This window comes from Myxine glutinosa, chromosome 14, assembly GCF_964187855.1.
Source record: "Myxine glutinosa chromosome 14, kmMyxGlut1.1, whole genome shotgun sequence".
Taxonomy (NCBI): Eukaryota; Metazoa; Chordata; class Myxini; order Myxiniformes; family Myxinidae; genus Myxine; species Myxine glutinosa.
Genome location: NC_136274.1, coordinates 37,841,526 through 37,869,296, shown reverse-complemented (window position 1 = coordinate 37,869,296; position 27,771 = coordinate 37,841,526). Strand labels below are relative to the sequence as shown.

The window sequence follows — 27,771 nt, the reverse complement described above, 5'->3', positions numbered from 1 at the left end:
GAGTACGGTGACAATCCCCCCCCTCTATTTACATGAAATGGTTTGGTCCAAAGCGAACGGCTTCCGGAGTTTGGTAAAGCAATCGCCATCGCGTGCACAAACGCGCAGGAAAGCGAATGAATCGCAAATTCGTTTTTATTAGTTTTAAAACTTTATTAAAACATAGTTTAACGGCAACATAGTTTTCCAACGTGAAATAAATGAATACGCTGTCAAATGTGCCATCCGAGGCAGAGTGTGTCCGCCACGTTCGGCACACGCGATCGTTCGCTGCTCTCTGATTGGTTGAATCGTTTTTTGGACATAGCTCGGTAAGTAATTGTCCGATTAATATGAAACCTTGAAAAGGCACATCCTCGGGTCCCCAGCAATATACCTGGCAAGTTAAAAGTATATCGGACCCGTGGTTGTCGAGAAACAGCGGTCACAGACAAACGTACAGACAGAGATTACTGGAATTATAGATAGACTAGGGCATGCCCGTACTATATATATACTAGCGGGGTCACCCGTGGGATTCCCACGGGTGACCCCGCAAGTTTGCATTGACGTTCGTCGATGGACTCGTTCGCCCGTCTCATTCGTTTTCTTGCTACATCCTGTTCAAGTCTGCGTTCTTCATCGATCGTCTCATTCATTTTGGAAATAGAAGTTTCCACGCAGCGCATGAATTGTCACGATCCTCAAGAGGAATTTGTCTCGTAATCATCAAATGATAAATGGCAAGTAAATTATATTGTGGAAAATTAAAGATTTCAAATAAACCTATTTAAAGTGTATGCGCACATAACTAATTTAAAAAAACGAAGAAATATCTCTCGGTAATTTCTTGAAACATATTTTACTTCCGGCTAATAATGTTGAATGAAATAAAAACGAAGAAATATATGTCGGCATCATTGTTGACGTTTTTGTGACGACTGTCATCAAACGAAAAAGTAATATATCTTAACGGAAAAACAAAAGCGAATTTTTAATATATATCGACACGTTACCGTCGGTGTCATGTTGGGCGGTGTATGATACACCATGACGCGATTTTTAAAAATATATCTCTGCATTTTCCCGCGTGTGTGGAATGTTCTCAATTATTGCTGACACCGAGTCTAAAACCATCGATAAAAATGAAATCATATGGTGAGTTAGATTGGAGATAAAGGTGTGAGAGAGACTCAATGGCCTTGAAGTTACAGGCGTTTGAGAATTCATTTCGTTCTATAAACGGCAACTTTCATTGGATTTTGTTCCCGGTTTTTTTCAACTGAGTCTAAAACTATGTTAGTGACTGTGAAAAATGAAATGATATATCGAATTTGATTTGAAATAAAACTGGGAGAGAGAGCAAGACACCACGGGCCTACAAACAGGCCTCAAAGCTATGCGAGTTAATAAAATGGTGGATATTTGTTTATAATTATATGAAGCCACTCCCAGAATGGGTGGAGCTATGGGTGGAGCTACTCTGCAAACCGAGTAAGCCACACCCCGGACAGACGCCCAACAGACAGACAGACAGACAGACAGAATCATCTACGGCTATTATAATATAGATATCTAAAATTATATCCCCCCCCTCTATTTACATGAAATGGTTTGGTCCAAAGCGAACGGCTTGCGAGTGGTGACAATCCCCCCCCTCTATTTACATGAAATGGTTCGGTCCAAAGCGAACGGCTTCCGGAGTTTGGTAAAGAAATCGCCATCGCGTACACAAACGCGCAGGAAAGCGAATGAATCGCAAATTCGTTTTTATTAGTTTTAAAACATCGTTTAACGCCAACATAGCGCCAACATAGTTTGCAAACGTGAAATAAATGAATACGCTCTCAAATGTGCCATCCGAGGCAGAGTGTGTCCGCCACGTTCGGCACACGCGATCGTTCGCTGCTCTCTGATTGGTTGAATCGTTTTTTGGACATAGCTCGGTAAGTAATTGTCCGATTAATATGAAACCTTGAAAAGGCACATCCTCGGGTCCCCAGCAATATACCTGGCAAGTTAAAAGTATATCGGACCCGTGGTTGTCGAGAAACAGCGGTCACAGACAAACGTACAGACAGACAGAGATTACTGGAATTATAGATAGATTATTATTAAAATTAATACATGCAAAAATATGTAAAAAATGTACCGAAAGGAGTAGTGATGAATATCATCGCCCTGGCGTAGACGTCGCCTTGGTGAGAGCGCAAGCCATTTTTTGGTCTCCCGAGTTGCCCGAGTTGCCGTGACTGATCAGTCACGGCAGTCGCGGCGACGTCTCCGCCAATGAGATAGGCCCTTAAGTTGACCCCAAAAATATGGGTTTGCTCACAAATATCATGTTTCCATGTCACATAGAAGCAAAGCTATGAAAAATATAGGTTTTTGTATGTGCAAACATATGCAAATCATAATGCAAATCAAATCATATGCAAATATTAGCAAATCAAATATTTGCAAATATTTGCAAATTTGCATAAACATGCAAATCAAATCAAACATTTTTGCATATGCAAATCATATGCATCTTTAATTTCAATATGGCCGTCATCGGAGGATATTGCTTCATTAACCCTAAAAATGTTAATTTAGACACCAAGATCATGTTTCTATGTTGACTATAAACTGGAATATGATCGATAACAGGTTTACATGGCCATTTTGAAATTCAAGATGGCGGCTAGATACCTGGTTGATGGCGATGGGTACCTCGTTTCATATGAATCCCCCATTGGGGTTATCCACATTGGGTTGTACATTGTTACACGGAGTACGTTATACACAGTACACCATGAATGGGAAGATGGAATGTAACCTATTTCAGTTTACTGTTTAACTATGGTCTCCCTCAACTCGTGTTGAAGATTTTGGCAAGCTCCCCAAGTTCAGGTTGGCCAGAGCAGGTATCCATGGGAATCGGAAAATAACATGAATTGAGGAAGCAAGCAGTGGGGAGTCGGACGTTGCGGGCAGAGTATAAATGACGTATTTCTACCTAAAGAGTTGTAAATCCAAATCTAATTATGAAGAAACATGTTCCATGATGCTCAATGGGTTGTGAAGGTGTCATGCATGCCACTGTATCTATTTTTACCCATGGGATCAAGCATGACCTTGCATGTAGGGTGTTGCCCAAGGAGCCATCACATTCTATAGGATGTTGTGATTTTTTTTAGGATTTTTTTTTAACTGAAGATTGTACACGACGTTGTGATGGCTTACCGAGGAAGGTCATGAATGGACTTTGTGACATGGTCACATGTTGCATATCATGCATGACTATAAAGTCTGCGCTTGTACATGCATTATGGGCAGTGTATTGCTTAGCGCTCCTTCTGTGTACTATTATATATTTTTAATAATGCTTCAGGAAGTATTACTGTATATAATTTTGTGTGCTCCTTTTTGTGTCCATCATGGTTTATTCCAAAGGGTTCCTGCTAGAGTCCCTGTATATAGAGAGTTGTGTCAACTCAAATTTGGACGCCATTTTGTGTCTAAGTGTGTCGGATTAGATATACATGTACATTCGCATGTACATATACATGTACATGTACATACGGGAAAGATAATTTTATACTTAACGTTAAATATAACAATTTTTTTACAATTTAATTTTGCAAAATATTTAGAATAATGTAAAAAGAAAATGGCAACAGGAAGATAGTCATCATAATCTGAACGTACAATTATAGTTCAGAGCTATACAAATATAGACAAGCACATGCCTGTCATTTTGTAATCGTTTAAAATATGTCATTGATTGAACATGTCCTGCCATGATTTTGTAATAAATAAAACAATTCTTACATTGAGATTCATTTGAGGAGTCAATACGTTCATGAGTGGAGTAGGTGTGGTCGGACAAGTTTGGTAGATGTAGTCTCTCAGTTCTGGACGGTCCACGCTTCTTGGGGGAGTTGCGCAGCTTCACGGGTTTCCGGTAGCTAAATATTGTTGGAACTGCAGAGCACTTCAACCTCTTTTTGTCATCAGCTCGCCCCCTCTCAAACTGATTCACATCGAAATGTTCCTGCAATCATACAATGAGTGTCCTTGATGTATTTATTTATTGAAATTTTTATTCTAACACAACACAGTTTAATTTTAATGAGCTGTCATGTACTAGTACTTCCACAACAGAAAATCACATGGACAATCTTCCGGAAGATGGCCAGACAAATCGCTAGCTCTATCGACCACATGTATATTGATATCAAACAGGGATGACAGCTTTTGAAAGTTGAGCCAGTTTTAAATGTGGGTACACAAATACACCTGTTTTACTGCATTAATCACCTAGAAATATTGTATGTTTTGGGAACGATAGCTGTCACCAGGTTAAATATATAGGGATTGTCCAATGTGCAAAATCTTCCATCACTACAATTTGGCCATAAATCCCGGGGTGGGAAATATTTGAGCAAATATGCCACAAGACGCATGAGCACTGTACAAAGCAAACAATAACTCGTCAAATTTTGGACGTATGGATGGCTGCACAACCCGCAAAAAAATTGAGCAGGTCCCCCCCTAAAATTGCTTTTATGATTGCCGATTAGGCTAAAGATTTTAAACCAAAAAAATTACTTGCCTCGGAATAAGTTTTGAATGGACGGACAGACAACTGAAAACAAAACGGACCATGGGTTTCCCACCCCTATAAAATCAAAATTAATTCCCTCTGAAAAAGTACAGTGACATTGCCCGCAGACTACCCAACCGCAGACCAGGCAACCGGACCAGACAGACCAGACTACCCAACCGCAGACCAACCTGTACCGGGACATTTCATCAATCAATGACAATATGCGGTCCGCTAGGACTACCTGAAAAAAATTGAGCAGGGTTCTTCCCACGGAAATGCATTTTTGGTCAGCTCCTTGAAGATTATAAACAAACACAAATCACTTCCCTTTAAAAGGGTTTTCAACGGACAGACAACCAAAAAAAAAACCGAGCAGATAGAATTGCTTTTGAACATCGATCATCAAGCGGCGTGGGCCTACCTGGCAGAGTCTCGAGGAGTCGATCGCTTTCCAGCTCTTTCGTCTGACTTTCGCTTCCCAAATTTGTCTTCTGACTTTATCACTTGGAAATCTATACATCTTATATTTCCCAGATTGGTTTGAACAACCAAAAGCAGAACAACCAGTCATTTTGTTTGGCAATAAACAACATTCCCGTACCAAGCTGACGTTCAGGCACGGTGAAGTTAGACACAAAATGGCGCCACGAAATCACGTGACCAGAAATCTCGGGTCAGCGCATGGCGCAACTCTCTTTATACAGGGACTCTAGTTCCTGCTATCATTGAATGAAAATGGCACCGTTGGAATCATAACATTAAAGATCCAAATCCCACTTCTTCTTTCCTCACAGAAAGACGGGATATTAAAACGGACACTTTCATGATTAAACGGACAGGATTTTTTTGTTCCAAGTAAATTCATTGTTACTTTCCAAGAGTACCATTTTTATTAATCTACGACGTTGAACCCTTATACAGAGTCGAGGCCCATGGAGGAGCTGGACCATATAGAAAGGATCAGGAAGTAACAGAACAAAATGAACAGTAGAAGAAGAGATGGGAAATACCAACAGCAGGGATGGGGGGGCAAAATAGAGGGAGACTTGGAGAAATAAAGGATGTGATGAAGAAAAGGTGGCACGGGAGGGTGCACGGGGTGGACAAGATGGAGGGTGCACGGGGTGGACAAGATGGAGGGTGCACGGGGTGGACAAGATGGAGGGTGCACGGGGTGGACAAGATGGAGGGTGCACGGGGTGGACAAGATGGAGGGTGCACGGGGTGGACAAGATGGAGGGTGCACGGGGTGGACAAGATGGAGGGTGCACGGGGTGGACAAGATGGAGGGTGCACGGGGTGGACAAGATGGAGGGTGCACGGGGTGGACAAGATGGAGGGTGCACGGGGTGGACAAGATGGAGGGTGCACGGGGTGGACAAGATGGAGGGTGCACGGGGTGGACAAGATGGAGGGTGCACGGGGTGGACAAGATGGAGGGTGCACGGGGTGGACAAGATGGAGGGTGCACGGGGTGGACAAGATGGAGGGTGCACGGGGTGGACAAGATGGAGGGTGCACGGGGTGGACAAGATGGAGGGTGCACGGGGTGGACAAGATGGAGGGTGCACGGGATGGACAAGATGGAGGGTGCACGGGATGGACAAGATGGAGGGTGCACGGGATGGACAAGATGGAGGGTGCACGGGATGGACAAGATGGAGGGTGCACGGGATGGACAAGATGGAGGGTGCACGGGATGGACAAGATGGAGGGTGCACGGGATGGACAAGATGGAGGGTGCACGGGATGGACAAGATGGAGGGTGCACGGGATGGACAAGATGGAGGGTGCACGGGATGGACAAGATGGAGGGTGCACGGGATGGACAAGATGGAGGGTGCAGGGGGATGGACAAGATGGAGGGTGCATGGCTGCTCCTTTAAGTAGTGTGTGTGTGTGTGTGTGTGTGTGTGTGTGTGTGTGTGTGTGTGTGTGTGTGTGTGTGTGTGTGTGTGTGTGTGTGTGTGTGTGTGTGTGTGTGTGTGTGTGTGTGTGTGTGTGTGTGTGTGTGTGTGTGTGTGTGTGTGTGTGTGTGTGTGTGTGTGTGTGTGTGTGTGTGTGTGTGTGTATATATATATAATGTATATATATATATATAATATTATATATTTATATATATATGTTTTTTTGTTGTGTGTGTACAAGATCGAGGCTCGTGTAAGAGCTAACATTAATCACGCAAAAACAAACTGACACAAAAAACAAATGATGAAGGGAGCGGGAGACAAGATGGGGAGAGAGAGGGAAGCACACAAGTACAACAGTGGAGAACAGGGACATCGGGAGATCTGTGGGAGGGAGAGGGCTTGGGGGAGGAGGCATGGGAAGGGGGGGGGGGGGGTGAGTGGGAGAGGTATAAAACACATTGACACAGCTAGGACTTCCAGGAAAGAAGTTGGGATTTCAAAAAAGTGGATCTGGAGTGAATTAACGGGGGTAGAGATGAAGGTTTTGGATGGGGAAGATAAGAGATGGTGGTGAACAGCTGTTTTAAAGACCTGGAGGGAGGAGTGGGATTGAAGAGAGTGAGGGAGTTTGTTCCAGAGGTGGGAGAAAAGAGGAATGAAGGAGTGAAGGTGAGCAGAGAGTCTTGATTTTGGCAGTTTCACCATGATGATGGATGAATGGCGCTGTAATGTATAACGTGCTTGTAACATGACTTCGTTGTCGGCTTACAGATGAGCATTTCTAATTGGTGTTGTGGTTTTGTGGTTTTTCCACAGAGTGGATTTCAACGTGCCAATGAAAGGAAAGCAGATCACCAATGACCAAAGGTGGGAGCGTCTATGTTCCGCAGCTCGTTCCTCCCTCCCCTCCACGGCTGTGTTTGCAAACGTGAAATCTACCAGTTCTTGGTTTATGATTTTAGTCACTGTAACATCTTTCTTGATTCATAAAGGCTCGTGTCATACTAGGCCCCAGTATTAGAATCTCGTCTGCGGTTGTGTAATTTCAGGATCGTGGCAGCTCTACCCAGCATCCAAGACTGTCTCGACCGAGGGGCCAAGGCTGTCGTTTTGATGAGTCACCTGGGCCGACCGGATGGAGTGCGACCGGATGGAGTGCGTACGCCTGACAAGTACTCTTTGGGTCCTGTGTCAGAGGTTCTGTCCCGTCTTCTTTCAAAGTGAGTTATCTGAAGTGACAAAAAAAAATTTTTTTTTTAACAATATTGATATTTTTACATTTATGATTTGCATTTAAGCTCGTTGTGCAACTCTTGTTTTTCATTCACTCTTCCTGTCGCAATGATCCCAGGGTGGACAGAAGGAGCAATAAGAGGATCCCAGGATTGGAATAAGCGATAAAATGATATGGAAATGTTTAGATTATTGTAATTTTTTAAATAATGCCAAGATCTACAAAGATTTTATGATCATCGATTATCATGAGATCATTGAAGGCCCTTATAAGTTAGTCAGTGGTACTACTCCGGATCGGCTCATAAAAACCAACCTACCACTGTTGGTTTTACATCGGTTTCCCTTCACCATGGCTATCGAGGCCCATCTCCTTGGGGCAGTCTAGTTTTAAGGCACCAGAAACTCACCTTTCACACCTCCGCCATTTGTTGCTTGAGAAGCCAGGAAGTAGGAATTGTGCAAGGGAGAATCTATTTGAGGTGCTCACCATAAGGGGTACCTTCTAAGGACACAGATGTCCAAACTTATACCAAAGTTCTCATCCCTCAACTCTGCCCTGATCATTGCTAGGCCTTTGGACCTCAATGGTCTTTACCCTAACTTTAATGCCATCAACTTCTGATGTTCTTTCTCTTTCACCTATCTCCCCACCCCACCATCATGCCTTCCCTCTGCTACACTAACAGCCCCCCCCCCCTCCCCCCTCAACATATCCTGAAGACAACTATTGGAAAATCAAAATTTGATGTTAATAATGAAATCTCACGAGTTTTTACAATGAAATATCTGCCGTTTCTTCTCTCAACCACCTAGTTTAGCCGAGCTATGTGCAGGCCAGTTTGTCCATTTCCGCTCTGCACTCTTCGAACTTTCACTTATTGCTCCTCTTCTTCTTCTTCCTGACTTGTTTCCCTTGCTTCTTGTTAAGGGAGGTGCAGTTTCTGCCAGACTGCGTTGGAGCCAAGGTGGAGGCGGCTTGTGCTAATCCATCCCCTAGCTCCGTCATCTTGCTGGAAAACCTTCGGTTCCACGTGGAAGAGGAAGGGAAGGGAAAGGATGCTGCAGGGAACAAGGTATACATTTTGAATATTTACGCTCGATTCCCATTATTTTATAGTTTCTGTTCTCCCTACAATCAAGTTGTAATTTTATCGTCGTAACTAGCTTTGATTGTTTTATACTTTGACGTTACAGTTCAACAAGTAGGAAGTCAGTCGTTCGGCCTTCCTCACTTTCTTATTTATCTGTTGAGAGGTTAACACATTTCCAATGTCATTTAAAAATTCACAAAACATCATCCAGCTCTTGTTACCTCCATCACCGAAGGTCTACGGAGGTTATGTATTCAGCTCTGTTTGTTGTCTGTTTGTCTGTAAACAGTGTATCTTGAAAAGTTACGGACAGAGTCAGATGAAACTTGGTGGAGAGGTTGGGTATGTGACAAGGACAAACTGATTAGATTTTGTTTCAGGTTCGAATCCAGGTGCGGCTTGTCAGTGGAATACAAAAAGTAAACTGTTCATTTTGGTGGAGGTATGCGCTCTACCAAGTGCTGTTTAGTATCTTATAAGGTGTTCCATGTATAACTAGCCGAAACCCGTGGAACATCCACGGAAGGGAGCATGTGGTGTATGGATAGAGTGTACCATTATGGATGGCATAGGGGATTTGCTTGTCCGAGTAAGAGTTAGGAAGAAAGATGAGAATGAAGAGTGCGTATATGAACAACGATCGCCGACACCGGCACAAATGCATGCTCTGGATTGTCCACTCGGTGGACGGCTTGCTGTCGCCTTCGACTGTCCAATCAGATGAGACAGCTGGCTTAACGTCCTCTGATGCGACGTCACACCTGCGAGGTATCAGGAGGCGGGAACCGAATCCAAAACAGAAGCTAAAGTAAAGACCATCGGAGATCTCCTGCGGCAGCGTTTCTAACCGATGTGGTAAAGTACAGTACGTACAGTAAAGGACATTCTTATTGATCCGTTGATTAACTATAACTGACCTGCGCCACCCTGCTGTAGCTTGACATGTTAGCAGGTACTCTGACCTTTTTCACAACTTCAAATGGCGTTTCATAAAATCCTGCTGTGACTCGACATGCGCCGCACCATAATCATTGGCTCATAAAACCCTACACTGCTACAGAGGATTATACTACCACCGGAAGCCGGCACTTGGTTGTTTACAGAGGGAGGGAAGAAACACACCATGTGGAATGAAAAACAAAATGCTTTAAAATATTCAAGAAAGAAACATTTTTTTTCATTTAATATTCCGTAAGTATTTATTGTACGACTAACGATTGTCAAAATAAGAACCTGCTTTGGGCAATCGCACACTATACCGTCGAGGCCGCTTTTACAGAATAAGAAGGAAATAATTAAATTAATGCTTTCCTATTTACATCGTTGAGTCAATACATCAAAAAATCATTTTTTAAACCTGTAATCACTGGTTGTAGGGAATGCAGATTTGACGATCAGCTGATTTATGTGTGTGTGTGGGTGTGTATTTTAGACTTGGACAATATAAGAAGGAAAATTGCTTTGCAATACATGCCCATTTGCAAGTTTCAGATCAATATCAGTAAGCAGTAAGCACGGCCCATTATTTAATGACACCACTCGACTGTCCAATCAGCGGACGGCTCGCATCGCCTTCGCCCAGCAGACGCCAATACGATGGCGTCGAAAGATGGCGTCGTATCGGCCGTTAATCGGATGCTTTTGGGCCCCAAAGTCGACTAATTCAGATTTTTCGAGTATGGCTGTACGTGATAAACAAAGAGCGCGGTTCGTAGATCGTAAATCCATTAGTGCCGTGGGCATCGGGTCACTGGGTGCGGCGTAAAAGGGATAACAAAGTCGAGTCCTTACGGTATTATTATATAGATACTCCGGATTCGTTATTGCTTAATAATAATAATAATAATAATTCATTTATTTTGTATAGCGCTTTTCCAGAAGCCCAAAGGCGCTTTGACAGAGTGGAAAACATAATGCATAACAATACATGAAAACAACAATTGCAAAAAGACAAGAATCAAGAAAACAAACAGCAGCGATATACGGCATATATATAAGACAAGAATCAAAAAGACAAGACAAGAATCAATAGGGAAATATTTAAAGCAAAAGGAGGGAGAAGGAGAAGAGATAGTCAGGGGTTAAATGCTGTGGGTTGAATGTTGAATGCAGCGTTGAACAGGTGGGTCTTTAGTGATGTTTTGAATGTGGTGAGTGAGGAGGAGTCTCTGATGGTGTGAGGTAGTGAGTTCCAGAGGGTGGGAGCAGCGATGGAGAAGGCCCTGTCCCCCCAGGATCTGAATTTGGTCCGGATGGAGGGGGTCAGGAGGTTGGTACCAGCAGAGCGGAGGTTGCGGGTGGGAGTGTGTCTGGAGAGGAGGTCAGCCAGGTAGGATGGGGCCAGGTTATGGAGGGCTTTGTATGTCAAGAGGAGGATAGTAGTGTAATAATGTTGCTTCTGGGACACCTCCGTTTAACATGGGAAATCCCTATCTAATGTCATTTACCCCCTTGTCTTTTTCAAAAATCATAAACACCTCTATTTCTCCCACCCTCATCTTTATGAACCTTTTGTCTGTAGTACCTATCCTTAATGTTGTTCATTAGACCACTCAAACACTACAAATATTTGTTTTCTCTTATAGACCTATCATCCTTCTTCTACATATCATCTGGCAGATTAATCTTTGACCCACTCAAACATTGACCCATTCACTTCCATATTAATTCTTTCCCTCCCTCATTGCCCCTAAACACCTATATTTCTCTCACCCTGTTCTTTACGAACCTTCTAACCTTTTGACATGTTATCCTTATTCATTAGACCACTTAAACACCTGTGATCCTTCTGACCTCATGGACCTTTTAACCTTTTACTCTTAATATCATCTGGTGAATATAACCCACTCAAACAACGACCCTACAAATATTTGTTTATGCGTGGGAAATAATTTAATTCTCCTACAACTCTCTTCACCATCTAATATATTAACAAAAAATATGTTTGAGTTTGGTTCTTTATTAAGATATTTTAACTGAGCTAAGATAAAATGGTAAACCTCCCTCAATGTTCTTGCTTGAGCGCCTCCAGTGCCACATACCATTTTTAAATTAAAGTATATATTTTCCTGACAACCATCAAAGTTTTCCGTCCACTCAAAAATATTTCCATCTTTTTTACCCAATTCACCGGTATTTAAATTAATTCTCTTATTTGTTTTGTGAACTTTTTTACCAGTTGCCTTTTCAATTATACCTATTTGATATTTTTCACATTCATTATGTTTTCCATTTATATACCAAGGTTGATTACACCTCCACTCTTTAGTCTGGTTGATACTTGGTTCTATCATTTATATAATAGTAAAAAAGGCGGCGGTAGCCCGTTAAAATCCCCAACCCCCCCCCTTTTTAACTTATCACTTATATATATCTTATCACTTATATATATCTTATCACTTATGTATATCTTATCACTTATATATATATCTTATCACTTATATATATATCTTATCACTTATATACTTATATAACCATAAGGGAGACTATCAATTCCATTTTCTAAAATAAACCTCTTATCATCAAAAGCCCCCAATGCTTTCTTATTTATCTCTTCTGAATATAATTGATGTTTATAACTTCTTATTCCATTAATCTTTCTAAACTCTTCTTTCTTTGTTGTTAAACAGTTATAATAATCCTTAAAGTTTATTGTTTCTTTAATAACATTTTTCTTTACACCTTTTAACTTCTTATCAGTCTTTTCAACGTTATTCACAATGTATTTATAAGCATAAGCCTTTGACCTCAATCCCACAAATTCACTCATAACATTTCCTCCTAATTCATCCTTGAACTTTCCAATCACCTTTTTATTTTTAGAAGAGAACAACTCGCTCTCTGGACTGTAATTACTCGTGTCATAGATATTAATGTCTCTTTTCATGTCTGAATAAACATCGTTGGTATTAATTTTCAAAATAAAACTATCTGTATCCATATAAAGTAGATTAACATCATTTTGATATTTCTTCCTCAAGTTATTATAAAAGTAATCATACATTAATGACTTTGATAAATCAAGAATTGTTGTTCCAATATAAATAGGTTTGTTCATTTCAATACTCTCTTTAATCAAATGGATCGCACAAAAGTTCTCAGTAAAGACCTCAGCTCGAGTAAAACTCGGTCTATTAATTAATTTTGATGCTTGTTCCCAAGATGTTGATAGTCTGATATTTTGTCTTTTCCTCACATTCTCCATAGTCTTACCAAAGACCGCATTATTCATCAATTTATAAAAGTCTTTCTCAAAATCTGTTTTTGACTCTGTTCTTCTTTGTGTATTAAAATCAATGTACCCCTTTAACCAATGACTTTGATTGAACTTTAGAACCCTATGGATCTTCTCTACTCTTAGACCTTTTGATAAATATTGTCGCAAATTTCTTTGGTGTAGAACATAATTTTTCTTGTTATATAATGTAGTAAGTAATTTTTCTGTTGATTCACCTATATCAAACGATCGTTGATAATCACTCAACCATTCTTTCTTTGGACTTGCTTTCTCACAAGCAAATGGGAGATCTTTGTGTAGGTTATGGAGTTCCTCTGGATATTTTAAATCAATTTCAAAATAATAACCAACTTTTTCTTCATCCAATTCTTTTTGTGTAGAGATACATACATCTTGTAAAACGTTTTTGTAGTCTTTTTCCTTTACCCATCTAAGTTTTCCATAAGGAAGAGCCTGAGACATTGCCCAGCCATACAGGTTGTTCGCGTCATAGTACATCAAGTAAGAACTCTCTTTCGTTGGATCATAATTTGGAAGATATTTGTTATTTGCTTTTGCGTATCTACTCGAGCAGACTTGTGAAATTCCACCTCTTTTTGCCTTTTCAATCATCAAAAGCATATCAACATCGGTTATCAAATCCAAATCTTGTTTTGTCATTTTCAACATCGCACTCCAGGCCAATCCAGGTGCTGTGTAGTAGTGAGCAGGATCCAATCCATATCCAGTGCGACAAACAGATCTAAAGGCTTCAAATACATCGGCCAATAAAAGCACATCAGTTTTGAGATACAAATCGTGATACTCGCCAAGATTCTTGATGTTATATTTTTCCCAAACATTTTGTGCGTGTACATAATCTTTATCAGATATATGACTATTATTTAATTTGTTATAGAAATTTTCTTTTGAAGGAAGTTGTGTTTCATTGAATCTCTCAAATGAGTCCATATAGTCATAGGGGTAAATTCCCTTTTGTGTTAGAAAATCTTTATCTAAAAAATACTCTGAAAGACATGGAAACTCTTTTAGATTTTGAACCAAGTTAACCAATGGACTTGCCATGAATTTAAATGTATCAAGAAATCTGATATGAGTAATAGGAGATGTGTGAATTGTTTTTGTGAATGAAATGTATTTCTGATCCGTGTTTGGAATTGCTGAGATACTTCCAGAAGTCTTTGAGAGTTCCTTGATAAATAGATGTGTATCATAATGAGCGTTGTTATGAAGAAAGACAGGAATGAAAGAGGGGAGTTGATAATTAATATTACAACTTTGATGAGCCGGACCTCTATATTTACCAGTGAGATGACAATGGTCTCTAACCTTTAGACCTTTACCAATTTTCTCCTCACAAATATGACAGACATTGTTTTTTATAAATTCCCTTTTTTCTTTACTTGTTAAGGACATTGGTTTATTGGTTTCTCTCATTATCTTGGTTAATCGAACACAGTCTTTTTCTAGTCGTTTCACAAACTCCTCTGGGGTATTTGAGCCTCTATACATCTCTAACTTGTTATATTTATCACCAACGGATGATTTGATATAATAACAAAAACCACAAGGAGTATGTTTTTGATATTTATTTGTGTATGATTCTTTTGGATCTTGAGAAGCAGTATCAATTTTTTCTAAAATACTTTCAAAATCAGCATATATAACAAATGGATGTTTGATCTTTTTATTTTCATCTTTGAATGTGATCTTTGAGCCTTCTTTAGGCATATTGATTACCGTTGATTTATGTTCGCCACAATAATTTGAATGTTTATCTAATCTTTCTTGTGAATTGAAGAAGTTAAGACAACGCAAACAAATATATATTTTATTTGTTCTCTTACAGACTTGTGGTTTTATTAATTTAGCAATATCTTTGATGTATGTATAATGTGAATTTTCGTCTGAATTAAAATATAGAAGATTAATATGAGTTTGTTTACAATTGTCAGAAAGCTTTAAAACCTGAATGTTGTTTGTTTCTGTTAGACCATAAACATTAACTGATAAATTATTCATCTTTTCAAATTTAGGAATATCATTTAAAGTCATCGGAAACTTTAGATCTTTCGTATTTAATGTATTCTCATATTTTTTATAATGAGATACTCTTTCATCATGAAAATGTGGAGGATGTAAGTGTGCTAAAATAGACCAGAGAAAACATTTATTGTCTTTATTTTTGATATTGATAACTGCTTTTCTATTTTTGATAACACTGGGTAAATCAATGTAAGAAGAAGCTTTTAGAGGATCTGATTTAAGAATATGAATGTCTATGTAAATAATTTTTCCTATATTGAATCCACTTCCTACGATTGAATTATCCACATCTTGCTCTTGTTTAATAAGTTCATCATAGACTCCTGATGTTTTAAAATCTTGATATGAAGATATAAAGTGTGGCTCAGTTCTCATGTATGGTGCATCTATAACTCCTTCATCCTTTGTCATTTCTAATTTTACTCCCATATAAAATTTAAGTGGTTTCATTTCCTTTAGTGTTTTTTCAATCAACGTTTGAACAGCAGGTTTAACTATTTCTACAGCATCAACTATAGACTCTGGTTCAGGAGGTTTGAAGTTAAAGACTCTTATTTTAATATGTCCTTTGAATGCTCCATCAGAGTTTTTAGTTGTGATAAAATTTGATAAATGTAGATTTGTTTTAAGATGTATTTTGAAGCCTTTCTTGAGGATATTTTTATTACATGTAGAACAGTGTTTTGTTTCAGGTGGAAGAGGGGAAAGTTTGTTTAAAATGTTGTATGTATGTTTTGCGGTGAGAATATGTTGTTTATAATATTTTACTTCCTTCTCGCAAGTATCACAATAAACCATATTTATAGCGTGAGAAAACGTGGTGTTTTATATATATCACTGTGCTTAAAATAAAACACTTTTGAGCTTTACAGCTCCGTTTTATATATATCGCTGTGCTTAAACTAAAACACTTTTTCACTCAGAATCATCTAAGTCATAACTATCACATGAATACTCAGAATCATACTCAGAGTCATCAATAAAGCTACTCTCATAACTATCATTTGAGCACAAACTATTAGTATCATAACTATCATCTGTGTTCAATGAAATACTATCATCACCATCGTCCAAGTTCAATGAAATACTATCATCACTATCGTCTGAGTTCAATGAAATAGTAAAATCTTCACTGCTGTATTGACTCATATTTAATTAGCAAGAAAAATATTCCCATCAATATCTATATACTTTCTTTCATTAACAGATTCAATCTCTACAATTTTTATATCAAAAGTTATCTTTAAATAATCTCTAACTATCATAGAACGAAATGACATTTCACCAGAAATATTAACATCATTCATTTTACTTAGATCTACACCCTTTGGATTATTAAAGAAAATACAAATGTCTCCTCTAGAATTATTAATGGTCTTATCATTCTTTTTCAAAGTATCGTGGTCAATCACTTTTTCAAGCTTTGAATAAATTGCCAGGAGTAGAGGAGAAACTTTTGTTAGATTTACTTTAATGGATGTCTTTCCAGGTATAGTTAGAGCTCTTCCTTTAAATGAAATAGAGGGGCTCATGTTATTTTCCATAACTGGTTTTACCCAAAAATTTCCATATTTATCTTTGTTCAATTTAACATCTTTGACATATTTTTCTATATCTTCCACCGAAGTAGAGATTGATTGAAATTTGTCTTTTGTGCTTTGAAACATTGTATTTATTAATGAATAAACTTGCGTTTAGTTTAAGTAAAAATTTACCACATAAATATGATAAGTTCTGAAGGATATTTAGAATTTCCAGACTCTCCATATGATAAATTAGAGAATTGTCCGGCTTGTGATAGAGTGGGGCTTAATGATGAGGATTCATATAAACAATGTATTTTCTGTGATTTAATTTTAATTAATGATAATAAGAAATATAAAAAAATATATAACTCTTTTAAATTAGAACCAAAAATGAATTACTTTACAAGATTAATAAGAGAGATGAATGTTAAGTATTGTGATGATAATACACCATTTCTTTCAAGGGAAGAGACTAATTGTATTGAGGAAATGTATAAGGGTTTAATGATATTTATTATTCAAAATAATTTTAATGGAAATGTTAATACAAGATACTATATAAATAAAATAATGGATTATTTTGAAATTAAACCCGAACTCAGGATAAAATATAGAGTTTCTCAAATAGCTTAAAAAAAGTTGGATAACTTGTTTTCCAAATATATAAATGAATGATTTTTTACCCGTTTGGGAAAATAAGATAAAATTTAATAACCATAAAAACATTCCAAATTCATTGAGATGTCTAATAGTTGGTTCAAGCGGATGTGGAAAAACCTGTTTACTTTTAAAGATGCTCCTTGGTTCTAATTTTTTAGATTATGATAATTTAATAATTTTTACAAAGTCAAGTTTTCAACCCGAGTATCAACTACTCTCACAGGGTTTTAATGCGGGTCTTAAAAAGGAAGACATTATCGGTTTATTTAAACTTCAAAACAAACTAAATGATTATAATATTGATGATATAATACAATTATTTTGTGATACACAGAAATCAAAATCGAAACCCATAACTTGTATTCTCAGTGATAATACGGATGATATACCTTCACCTCAAGATTTAGATAAATCAAAAAAGAACCTTGTCATCTTTGATGATTGTGTTAATGAGAGAAACCAAACAGTAATGGATAGCTACTATACAAGAGGGAGACATTCTTCTTGTAATTGTATATATCTTAGTCAATCATATTTTCAACTCCCTCGACGCTCAATAAGAAACAATGCCAATACTTTTATTTTATTTAAGTTAAATTCAATAGATGTAAATAATTTTTGGAGAGATAATTGCTCTACGTTATGTAGTAAAAAAGAATTTGAAAATTATATGAAACACACGATTGGAAAATATAAATATATTGTTGTGAAACAAGATGAGATACTAAATGATATTTTTCAATAAATAAATACAGAAAATGAATACTGAAGAAAGAGAAAGAAAGTTTAAGGAACATCAACAATTAGTTTCAAAAGTTGTTAAACAACAGGAAGAGATAAAGAAGAAACGGAGACAGAAACTAACTGGTGAAGAAGCCTTTGAAAGAAAACAAGAGAAATTCTTTAAACCACTTTTGAAAACTCAACACCCTACAGTTCCCACGGTAGAATTTACTCCGAAAAAACTTCAAATGCTCAAAGATTTTAGTCAGATAACAAAACAAGAACTTGGTGAATTAGAATATGATGACGAGGGATTATTTCGGAAACTTGAGCAGGTAAATCAACCCCCTAATTATGTTGTGGAAGCTCTTCAAAACAATGAATATTCTGCGGGTTCAAAAACCAGAGCAGGTCTCATTCCAACAGAAGAACCAGCAGTGTTTCATCTTGTGGAAGAAAAGGTATTGATATTTAATGATGAATTGATGTTCTTGAGTTCTACTCAACCAAATGTTAAATTAACTCCAAGATTAATGTTTCTTCTAACAAACCCCGGATTCAGCGGTTCAAAATATTTTGAGGAACCACTTGATATGGAAAGAGAGGAAGATAGGGTATATATTGAGTTGTTAAATACACTTGATTATGGAGTTTCTGTTGCTGGTAAAAGTAAGAAGAATGAGAAGGAGAAACATATTATTGATGCTTTAAGTAAGCTTGGTTCGGGTGTTAGTTTTCTTCCAAATGACCCATCACAATTAGTTAATAGGCTATTATTGTTATTAGGTAGTAAGAAGGCTGGAAACAACAATTGTTTTAATGAATCCTCAGCCATTTTAGATCAGTTGATGAACATGAAAATAATTAATAAATGTCAATACAAAGATATTTTATTAGATATTAAATAAGATGAGAAGCACAATTCTTAGTTTTAATTTCACAACGAGCGATTACACAGCTTCATTCCCTTACCCACTACAACTTGACCCCCTTACCTCATATGAGGCATCTTTGTTGTCAATGGAAACTTACAATACCCTTTTTAATATCACAGAGAAAAACAACAAGTTTAGTTATAATCCAGGCACTGCCTACAAAACTATAACTGTTTCACCTGGAGCTTACGAGATTTCTCAAATATCTTCAGAAGTCTCTCGCCTTATGAAAGAAAAAGGTGATGAACCAAAAAATATTGTAATAGATATTCAAACACACACTTCAAAATCAACTATTAAACTGAAAAATAATTATAAAGTTGATTTCACGATTGAAAATTCGTTCAGAGAGCTATTGGGTTTCTCTTCAAAAAAGATTGAAAATAACGGGACGTTTTACAGTGATAATGTTATCCAAATATCCTCCGGTATAAATTCAGTATTAATTCATTGTGATTTGATTGATGGTGCTTATAACGATGGAATAAGAACAAATACAATATTTTCATTCAGTGCATACTCAACCCCGATTGGTTATAAATTTAATATGGAACCAAAAAATCTTGTCTATTTACCTGTGTCAGGAAAAACCATATACAGAGTAAATTTTAGGATAACCGACCAAGATAATCGTATGATATCCTTTAATGATGAAATTATATCCATCAGAATTCACCTACGTGAAGTTTTTCAATAAATAAATAATGGTTATTGTAAGAAAACACGAGTTGGGAAAATATAAAATAATTACAGGGGAGGGCATGTTCCTTTCACCAGACTATACAAGGTATGTGGGTAAAGGATACTATAAACCTAAGAGACAACGGGGTGTGGGTCATCAATTTCGAAATAAAGGAGATGGGATAATTGATACTCTAATGGGTATTGGTTCAACCATTCTTAAACATAAAGACCTAATTGGTTCAACTGCTTCTCTCATGGGAAATGTAGCAGGTGTTGTAAAGAGTATAAAAGATGCTCAAAAGGAGTCCCATAAATTACAAGCAATCAAAGAAATTAAAAAAGGTAAAACTCAACTATCTTCACAAGAACGACAAAAAATCATTAAAATACTTGGGTCAGGGTTTCAACAATTTTAATACTATATAAATACAAGTATGGAAGCGATTGATAGTATCTATGATTTGGATGATACGATTATCATTTCAAACTCTACTAAAAAGGAAGACTATTTTAAGGTAAATGCTATTACAGGAACCGACTGGAATTCAAACGGAACAAAAAGTTTTGAAATAAATAATCAACAAACTTACTTGAATATAGCTGATAGTTTCTTGCTGTGTAAATTTAAATTCACTAAGGCTGCGAATAATACTAATGCTACACTCGTAAATGATTTCTTCTGGAAAATGTTTGACAGTGTTCGCCTGTATATTGGAACACAAGAGGTTGAAGCGGTTGATTATGTCTCTGCTACATCTGAAATGATGAAATTTACACTATATTCGTTTGGTGATAGAATGGGTAAGGGAGCTGTTGAAGGCTTTATTCCTGATATGTCAACGGGAACAAACACAGACCCTGGTTATAGTCAAAGGAAGTCAATGTATAATGATGACGCAAAAGCTGAGAATAGTTTTACCGTAGCAGTACCTCTTAAAGGTATATTTGGATTTTGTGATTATGATAAAGTTTTGTATGGTCTTAAAATTAGATTTCAACTACAAAGGAATGATAATGTAAATAGATTGCTTTTTGGGGCTGAAAATGCTTTTGGCGACAATAATAAATTTGTTATTAATGATTTGTGTTGGTATATCAATGAATATACTCCTAATCTTAAAACGGAGGAGATGTTAAATAGAAGACTTAACTCAAAGAAACCGCTAAATGTATCATACCTTAAAAGAAGATGTCAACACGTTAAACTGGAACACACTACCTACACTTGGAATTTGGGTGTTCTTGAAGGAAAGCCACGATACCTATGGCTCATTTTAAAAAAACCAGATGGAGAGGAGGGTACTAATAAGAATAATGCGCTGAGTGATAATGCTAAGGTGAAACAACTTCGGGTTTCTCTTGATGGCACATTTTATCCGCGAGATAGATTGGAAATTGATTGGGAAAAAAATGATTATGCGGAAGCCTACAAGTCCTACCAAAAAGTGTGTGAAAGTAATGGTAATAATGATCCTATTTTGGATATGGTTGCATTTAAAGGTTTATATACAATCTACGCAATTGACCTGAGTTCTCAAAAGGAAACTATAAAGTCTAATCGAGTGGATACTTCTCTATACATTGAAAGAGGGGAGAATGAAGAAGTTGATGCTTATTGTTTGCTTTTGGAGGAAACAGAATTACAGATTAATACAGATAATGGTGTTATGATTAATATCACATAGGTTTTTTCTCATAAATAAATGGTAGGGGTATATGTTAATCAAATCAATCTTAATAAATTAACATCTTGTATTCAAAATCAAAAGCCTTGTATTATTAATGTTAATACAATTCAAAGAAAAGGAGCTGTAAGAATTGATGTTTTACTCACACACACACAAGTAAAAACACTAAATGATGTTGGATCACTTAAAATTAAAATGACGAAACCTATGTTAAAGAAATATTCAATAGACGAGTCAAGAGGAGGATTTCTCCCGTTTCTAATTCCTTTATTTGCTGGTTTAAGTGCGGCGGGAGCATTGACTGGTGGTATTTCAGCAGCGGTAAAAACTGCTAACGAAAGGAAGGCACAACTAAAAGCTCAAAAAGAATTGGAAAGACATAACAAGGAGTTGGAGAAACAAATTAGTGGAAGTGGTGTAATTGTAGATTTTGCTCAAAAACTTGAAAGTCTACCTGATAAAGCTAGATTGTTGGTTGGTGATATGCTTTCCTCTATCGCTCAAGCGGGTGTTAAACTAACTAAACGGGGTAATGGATTGTATCTTTCTCATAAATAAATGGATAAATGGTTTAAACAATTTGGAAAGAATACAACGTCAAATATAGAACTAGCCAAGTATTGTAAAACACTAAAAATTGATAATGTGGTAATCTGTATGAGAGATGAATTAATACATATAAATAAGAATACAAAGAATATTATTATGAATTTAGACACACAGAATGGTTCTCATTGGGTTTGTATTCATAATAGTCAGGATAAATATTATTTTGATAGTTATGGTATGCCACCACCTGTTGAAGTAATACAATTCTTACAGAATGGTGTTTATCAAACATTTCAAGTTCAAGAAATTAATTCTAAATGTTGTGGTCAATTATGTTTATATGTATTATTTCAACTCAACAATAATGAAAATTTTTATGATATCATTTTTAATCTAATATAAATGACTTATGTTGGAAAAGATGGTTCTATCTTTGGAAAATCCTCTCAGGATATTGATTTATCAAATTATTATACAAAGGCACAGGCTGAACGACAAAAATATAGTGTAAGTAAAAATATTAATATGAAGAATACTTATAAATTAATCAATTATCCAAACCCTACAGATGCGAATGACTTAATTAGATTAAGTGATTTATCACAATATATATTTTTAAAGAAAACAGCACGTTTTGTGAAAGAAGTAAAATTTACAACCACAACACCTGGTTATACTGACCATACACCTTTCCTCATTGAATTTAACTACCTGCTTACAATTGAATTTTATAAAGAAGGACATTTAGTTAATATGCGAATTAATAAATGGGGGTATGATATGCCTGATTTAGGCTATAATTGGTCTTTTTCAATAAACATAGAAGACCTACATGATTTAAATCAGTCTCGTAAAGAAGAATATTATCCACTTGGTGAGGATAAGGATTTATGTGGAAGTACAATTAGTAAACAACAAATACGTGATTTTAAGAAAAGAAAAATATATGATAGTATAGCGATGGTTCGCATGACAAAGAAGGAAGGTAATGAGATAAGGATAGAAAGCCGAGGAATACAAACCGATTTGGTAGTGGGAAGATGGGGTGGTATTACCTGTCATAATATTAATCTCACATATATTTCTGATACATAAATGGCAGGAAGAAGACTACAAGAGAATTATAATTTTTGTATTCAAGGATACCTACAAGAAAAGGGTGCTCGGTATTACATACCTTATGATTTGGAGCATATACATGGGAATTTTGTCATTAAAAACTGGCCTTATACTGATATTGTTAAACCCACAAATAGAGACTTGTTTAAAATATTAAATAAAAATGAACTTCTCAAAGTTATGAAATATAAAACTCTTTTAGAAATCGTCAACAAATCTTATTGGTATCCTATTATGAGAAAAATAATTATAGATACAAGAATATCTCAAAATCCAGATGAGTATATGTATAATATTCTTTGGGGTTCAAACTCAAGGGTAGCAAGGGATGAGGAAGGAGTTGAAGAAGAGAAGGAGGAAAGAGAGAAAAAGGAGAAGGAGGAAAGGGAGAGGGAGGAGAAGGAGGAGAGGGAGAAAAAGGAGGAGAAGGAGGAGAGGGAGAAAAATGAGAAGGAGGAAAGGGAGAAAAGGGAGAAGGAGGAAAGGGAGAAAAGGGAGAAAAAGGAGAAGGAGGAGAGGGAGAAAATGGAGGAGGAGGAGAGGGAGCAAAGAGAGAGGGAGGAAAAATATAAAAAGATGGAAATCATTGAGATTCATAAAAGATTGAGTGTATTAAAGCAAATAAATCAATCTCAACGCACCGAAGAGGAAATTAAAGAATTAACAACTCTTATGAAGATAATGGTTTCAAAAATAAGAACGTCAATGTCTTCAATTTCAGGGAGGAGATTTAAACGAGAAAGTGGTGAAGAAGAAGAAGAAGAAGAAGGAAAAGATTATGTGATTGATGATGTTGGTGTCATTGACTTTAGTTAGTTTTTATTTGTAAATAAATGGAGGAGAGAGTGAAGGCATTCCTTAGGATTCTTTATGTTTTAAAAATAAAGATTGAAATGTATATGTTGAAAACCAAAAAGGTTTTGATACTCTGTCGGAATTTTTCTGATAAATAAATATGAGTTATTGTCTCAAATGTAAAAAGAAAACTAAATCTAAAAATATCTCTTATGTTAAAGCTAAAAATAATAGAGTTTATCAAAAAGGAATATGTCAAGTATGTGGCTCTAAAAAGTGCCAATTCATCTCTCCTAAAAGAGGAGGAGACATACAAAAGTTTCTGTCAGGAAGTAAATTTACAACAACTGGAATTCCAGGGGAATTACACCTTCCAGGGTATTCTTTCTGTGGTCCAGGAACAAACTTGGATAAAAGATTAGATGAGGCTGACAATCCTAAACCTTGGTCTAAACCTACAAATAGGGTTGACGAAGTGTGTATGAAGCATGATATTGCTTATGGGAAAACCACTACGTTGACTGAAAAACATAAAGCCGACAGCGAAATGTTGTATAATTTGTCTTTGATACAAAATCCAACGTTGAGAGAGAAAGTTGATAGGTTTATTGTGAGAAATTTGATAAATGCTAAATTGAAACTTGGTCTTGGTTATTCCTCAAAAAACTATTAGGCTCTAATGATGTCATCAAGACTGAGGAGCTTTTGGCTGAAGAATTACACAAACCTATAATCACAAAGTTTAAAAGAAGGAAGGTTTATTCTAAATACACTGACCACATATGGTCCGCTGATTTAATTGAATTGAATAATGACAGGGGATACAGGTATGCTTTAACCGTTATTGATTTGAGGAGTAGATTTGCCTGGGTTGTCCCTTTAAAAAATAAAAGGGGTGATACTTTAATGTTAGCCTTTAAGCTAATATTTGATCGGGATAAAAGGAAACCAAAGAAGTTATGGACTGATGAGGGAACAGAGTTCTATAACAAAATATTCATGAAATTTCTTAAGGGGAAGGGTATTAAATTATACAGCACCTTTAATGAAGGAAAGGCAGTTGTTATTGAGCGTTTTAATCGTACTTTAAAAGAGAAATTATATAAAAAATTCACACAACTCGGTTCTCAAAAATGGGTGTATTTAATTCAGGATATTGTAGATAATTACAATAATACAGTTCATTCATCAACACAATCAAAACCATCAGAAACATTTACAAAATTAGAATATGAAAAGGAGATTAATTTGAGAAAGCCCAAGTTCAAAGTTGGTGATATGGTAAGGATATACAAATGGAAAAGCCATTTTGAGAAAGGTTATACACAAAAATGGACTCGTGAATTATTTAAAATCATTGATGTAATGGATACAGTCCCTTGGACCTACAAATTATATGATTTAAATGGAGAGGAAATCTTGGGTTCATTTTACTCGCAAGAATTACAAAAAACAAAGCTAATAATTCATTAAACAACATTTCTATTCACCCCACCCAGATTAGCTAATTTAATTAGTGGTAATAAAAAAAAATTTAAATAAATTAAAATCATAAGCCACACCCACACAGACCACGCCCACACAGACCCCGCCCACACAGACCCCGCCCACACAGACCCCGCCCACACAGACCCCGCCCACACAGACCACACCCATCATCCCCCACCCCCAGTGCGTCCCCCACCCTTGATCCCCCCTCATCCCACTCCCACCTTCCCCACACACACAAGGGGAGGGGAGGGGTGGGATGGGGGAAATCAAGGGTGGGGGAACGCACCCCCTTCCTTCTAACCTTTATTCTTTTCTTGTAATTAATAATTAAATAATTCTGGACAAAGCATATATATATAAATAATATTTTAAACAAAAGCTTCATATTACAAAAACATTTTCCTTGAGGTATTATACATTCAACTTCTTCCCAGCACAAATCATCAATCTCTTCCCAACATAAGACAAAGGTAGTTTCAACAGCAGCAGATATCTTCAGGTTTGGAATCTCTTTCTGTCAAAGGCAAGAGGACAAGAGGGGAGAGAAAATATTACACACACATACACACACACACACATACACACACACACACACACACAAGGATATGAGGATATTGGGATACATACCTCTAAAAAATCGAGCTTTGTGTTCAAGTGGTCGAGTTGAAAATTTAGGGTACCACATGTTGACGGGAAATAACCACTCTTTGGAAAATCAAAATCGTCCCACTCCAAGCTTTGGTCTTCAAGGCTGCAAACAAAATAAGGAGAAATTACTATGTTGAAGTAAGCTTGACAAAACATCACACACACGCACACACACATACACACACATACACACACATACACATTCACACATACACATACACACACACATTCACAGATACATACACACACACACATACACACACGAACGCACACACAAACACATACACACATTCACAGATACATACACACACACATACACACACACACACACACACACACACACACACATTCATAGATACATACACACAAGAACACACACATACACATACACACACACATTCACAGATACATACACACACATACACACACGAACACACACAAACACATACACACACGAACACACACACACACACACACACTAAGGCAGCGTCGTTTAACACAAATGTATTAATATTTAGTATCTTACCTTGCATATGAATCTTCCAAGAATGGTGAAACAGGCAGGTTGTTCAAGTTCATTTCGTTTTGCAACTCTTGAGATTCTGCAGTATTTTCATTCCAACCAGTTTGAAGTTCTGCCAGGATATTCGCATTGCTGTAAAGATAAAGGAATATTAAGTCATTTGTTGTATAATTAATCCCATACAAAGCTTTAAACACTTTAATTTTAAATGAAACTTACCTTGGTGAGTATTCTTCTTCTTTATCAGAGTAAAGGATGGAGTAGTAAGACATGTCGATCCCCAATGATCAAAATTGAATTGAACACGTTCTTTTATAATGAACAAAATGTATTTTCTTGAAATGACGACATGCAGTCATTTCGGGGAAGCCCTGAGCGTGTGTGAATAACAGGAAATAAGACAATGAAATCTTTCTGGGAAGTTATCCAAGTCATTGAAACAACGTCATTTCTCAAAAGCGAAGAATTAATAAAAAAAGGTTTGAGTATGGTGATGGAAGTTGGAGGAGAATTAAATTATTTCCCACGCATAAACAAATATTTGTAGGGTCGTTGTTTGAGTGGGCCATATTCACCAGATGATATTAAGAGTAAAAGGTTAAAAGGTCCATAAGGTCAGAAGGATCACAGGTTCACACAGCATTGTTTAAGTGGTCTAATGAATAAGGATAACATGTCAAAAGGTTAGAAGGTTCGTAAAGAACAGGGTGAGAGAAATATAGGTGTTTAGGGGCAATGAGGGAGGGAAAGAATTAATATGGAAGTGAATGGGTCAATGTTTGAGTGGGTCAAAGATTAATCTGCCAGATGATATGTAGAAGAAGGATGATAGGTCTATAAGAGAAAACAAATATTTGTAGTGTTTGAGTGGTCTAATGAACAACATTAAGGATAGGTACTACAGACAAAAGGTTCATAAAGATGAGGGTGGGAGAAATAGAGGTGTTTATGATTTTTGAAAAAGACAAGGGGGTAAATGACATTAGATAGGGATTTCCCATGTTAAACGGAGGTGTCCCAGAAGCAACATTATTACACTACTGAGGATTTTGTACTGGATTCTCTGGGGGATGGGGAGCCAGTGAAGCTTGTAAAGGACGGGGGTGATGTGGTCACGGGTCCGGGAATGAGTGAGTAGACGGGCAGCGGAGTTCTGAATGTATTGGAGTTTATTGGTGATTTTTGAGGGTGAACCATAGAGGAGGCTATTGCAGTAGTCCAGACGGGAGGTGATGAAGGCGTGGATGAGGGTTTCTGCAGCCGTGGAGGAGAGGGATGAGCGGAGACGGGCAATGTTTTTCAGGTGAAAGAAGGCTGACTTTGTGATCTGTTTAGTGTAT

The 27,771-nt window shown here is 37.0% G+C and overlaps 3 protein-coding genes across 3 annotated transcripts in view; 1 reads left to right on the top strand and 2 right to left on the bottom strand.

Moving 5' to 3' along the window:
• The window catches only part of LOC137439636 (phosphoglycerate kinase), a 49,776-nt gene that overhangs the window by 6,431 nt on the left and 15,574 nt on the right, over positions 1-27,771 (top strand). The window contains exons 2-4 of the mRNA XM_068135584.2: positions 7,297-7,347; positions 7,530-7,700; positions 8,645-8,789. Coding sequence (XP_067991685.2) covers positions 7,297-7,347; positions 7,530-7,700; positions 8,645-8,789 — 367 coding nt within the window. The remainder of the gene's footprint in view (positions 1-7,296; positions 7,348-7,529; positions 7,701-8,644; positions 8,790-27,771) is intronic.
• Positions 3,598-5,179, bottom strand: LOC144888745 (uncharacterized). The gene is made up of 2 exons (XM_078767892.1): positions 4,992-5,179; positions 3,598-4,015 (listed from the first exon to the last, which is right to left on the bottom strand). Exons 1-2 carry the CDS (start codon positions 5,139-5,141, stop codon positions 3,653-3,655), a joined length of 513 nt encoding a protein of 170 aa, XP_078624018.1. The 5' UTR covers positions 5,142-5,179; the 3' UTR covers positions 3,598-3,652.
• LOC137429348 (uncharacterized) lies at positions 9,123-27,334 on the bottom strand. The gene is made up of 5 exons (XM_078768366.1): positions 26,651-27,334; positions 26,435-26,563; positions 25,888-26,011; positions 25,482-25,774; positions 9,123-9,132 (listed from the first exon to the last, which is right to left on the bottom strand). Exons 1-5 carry the CDS (start codon positions 26,701-26,703, stop codon positions 9,123-9,125), a joined length of 609 nt encoding a protein of 202 aa, XP_078624492.1. The 5' UTR covers positions 26,704-27,334.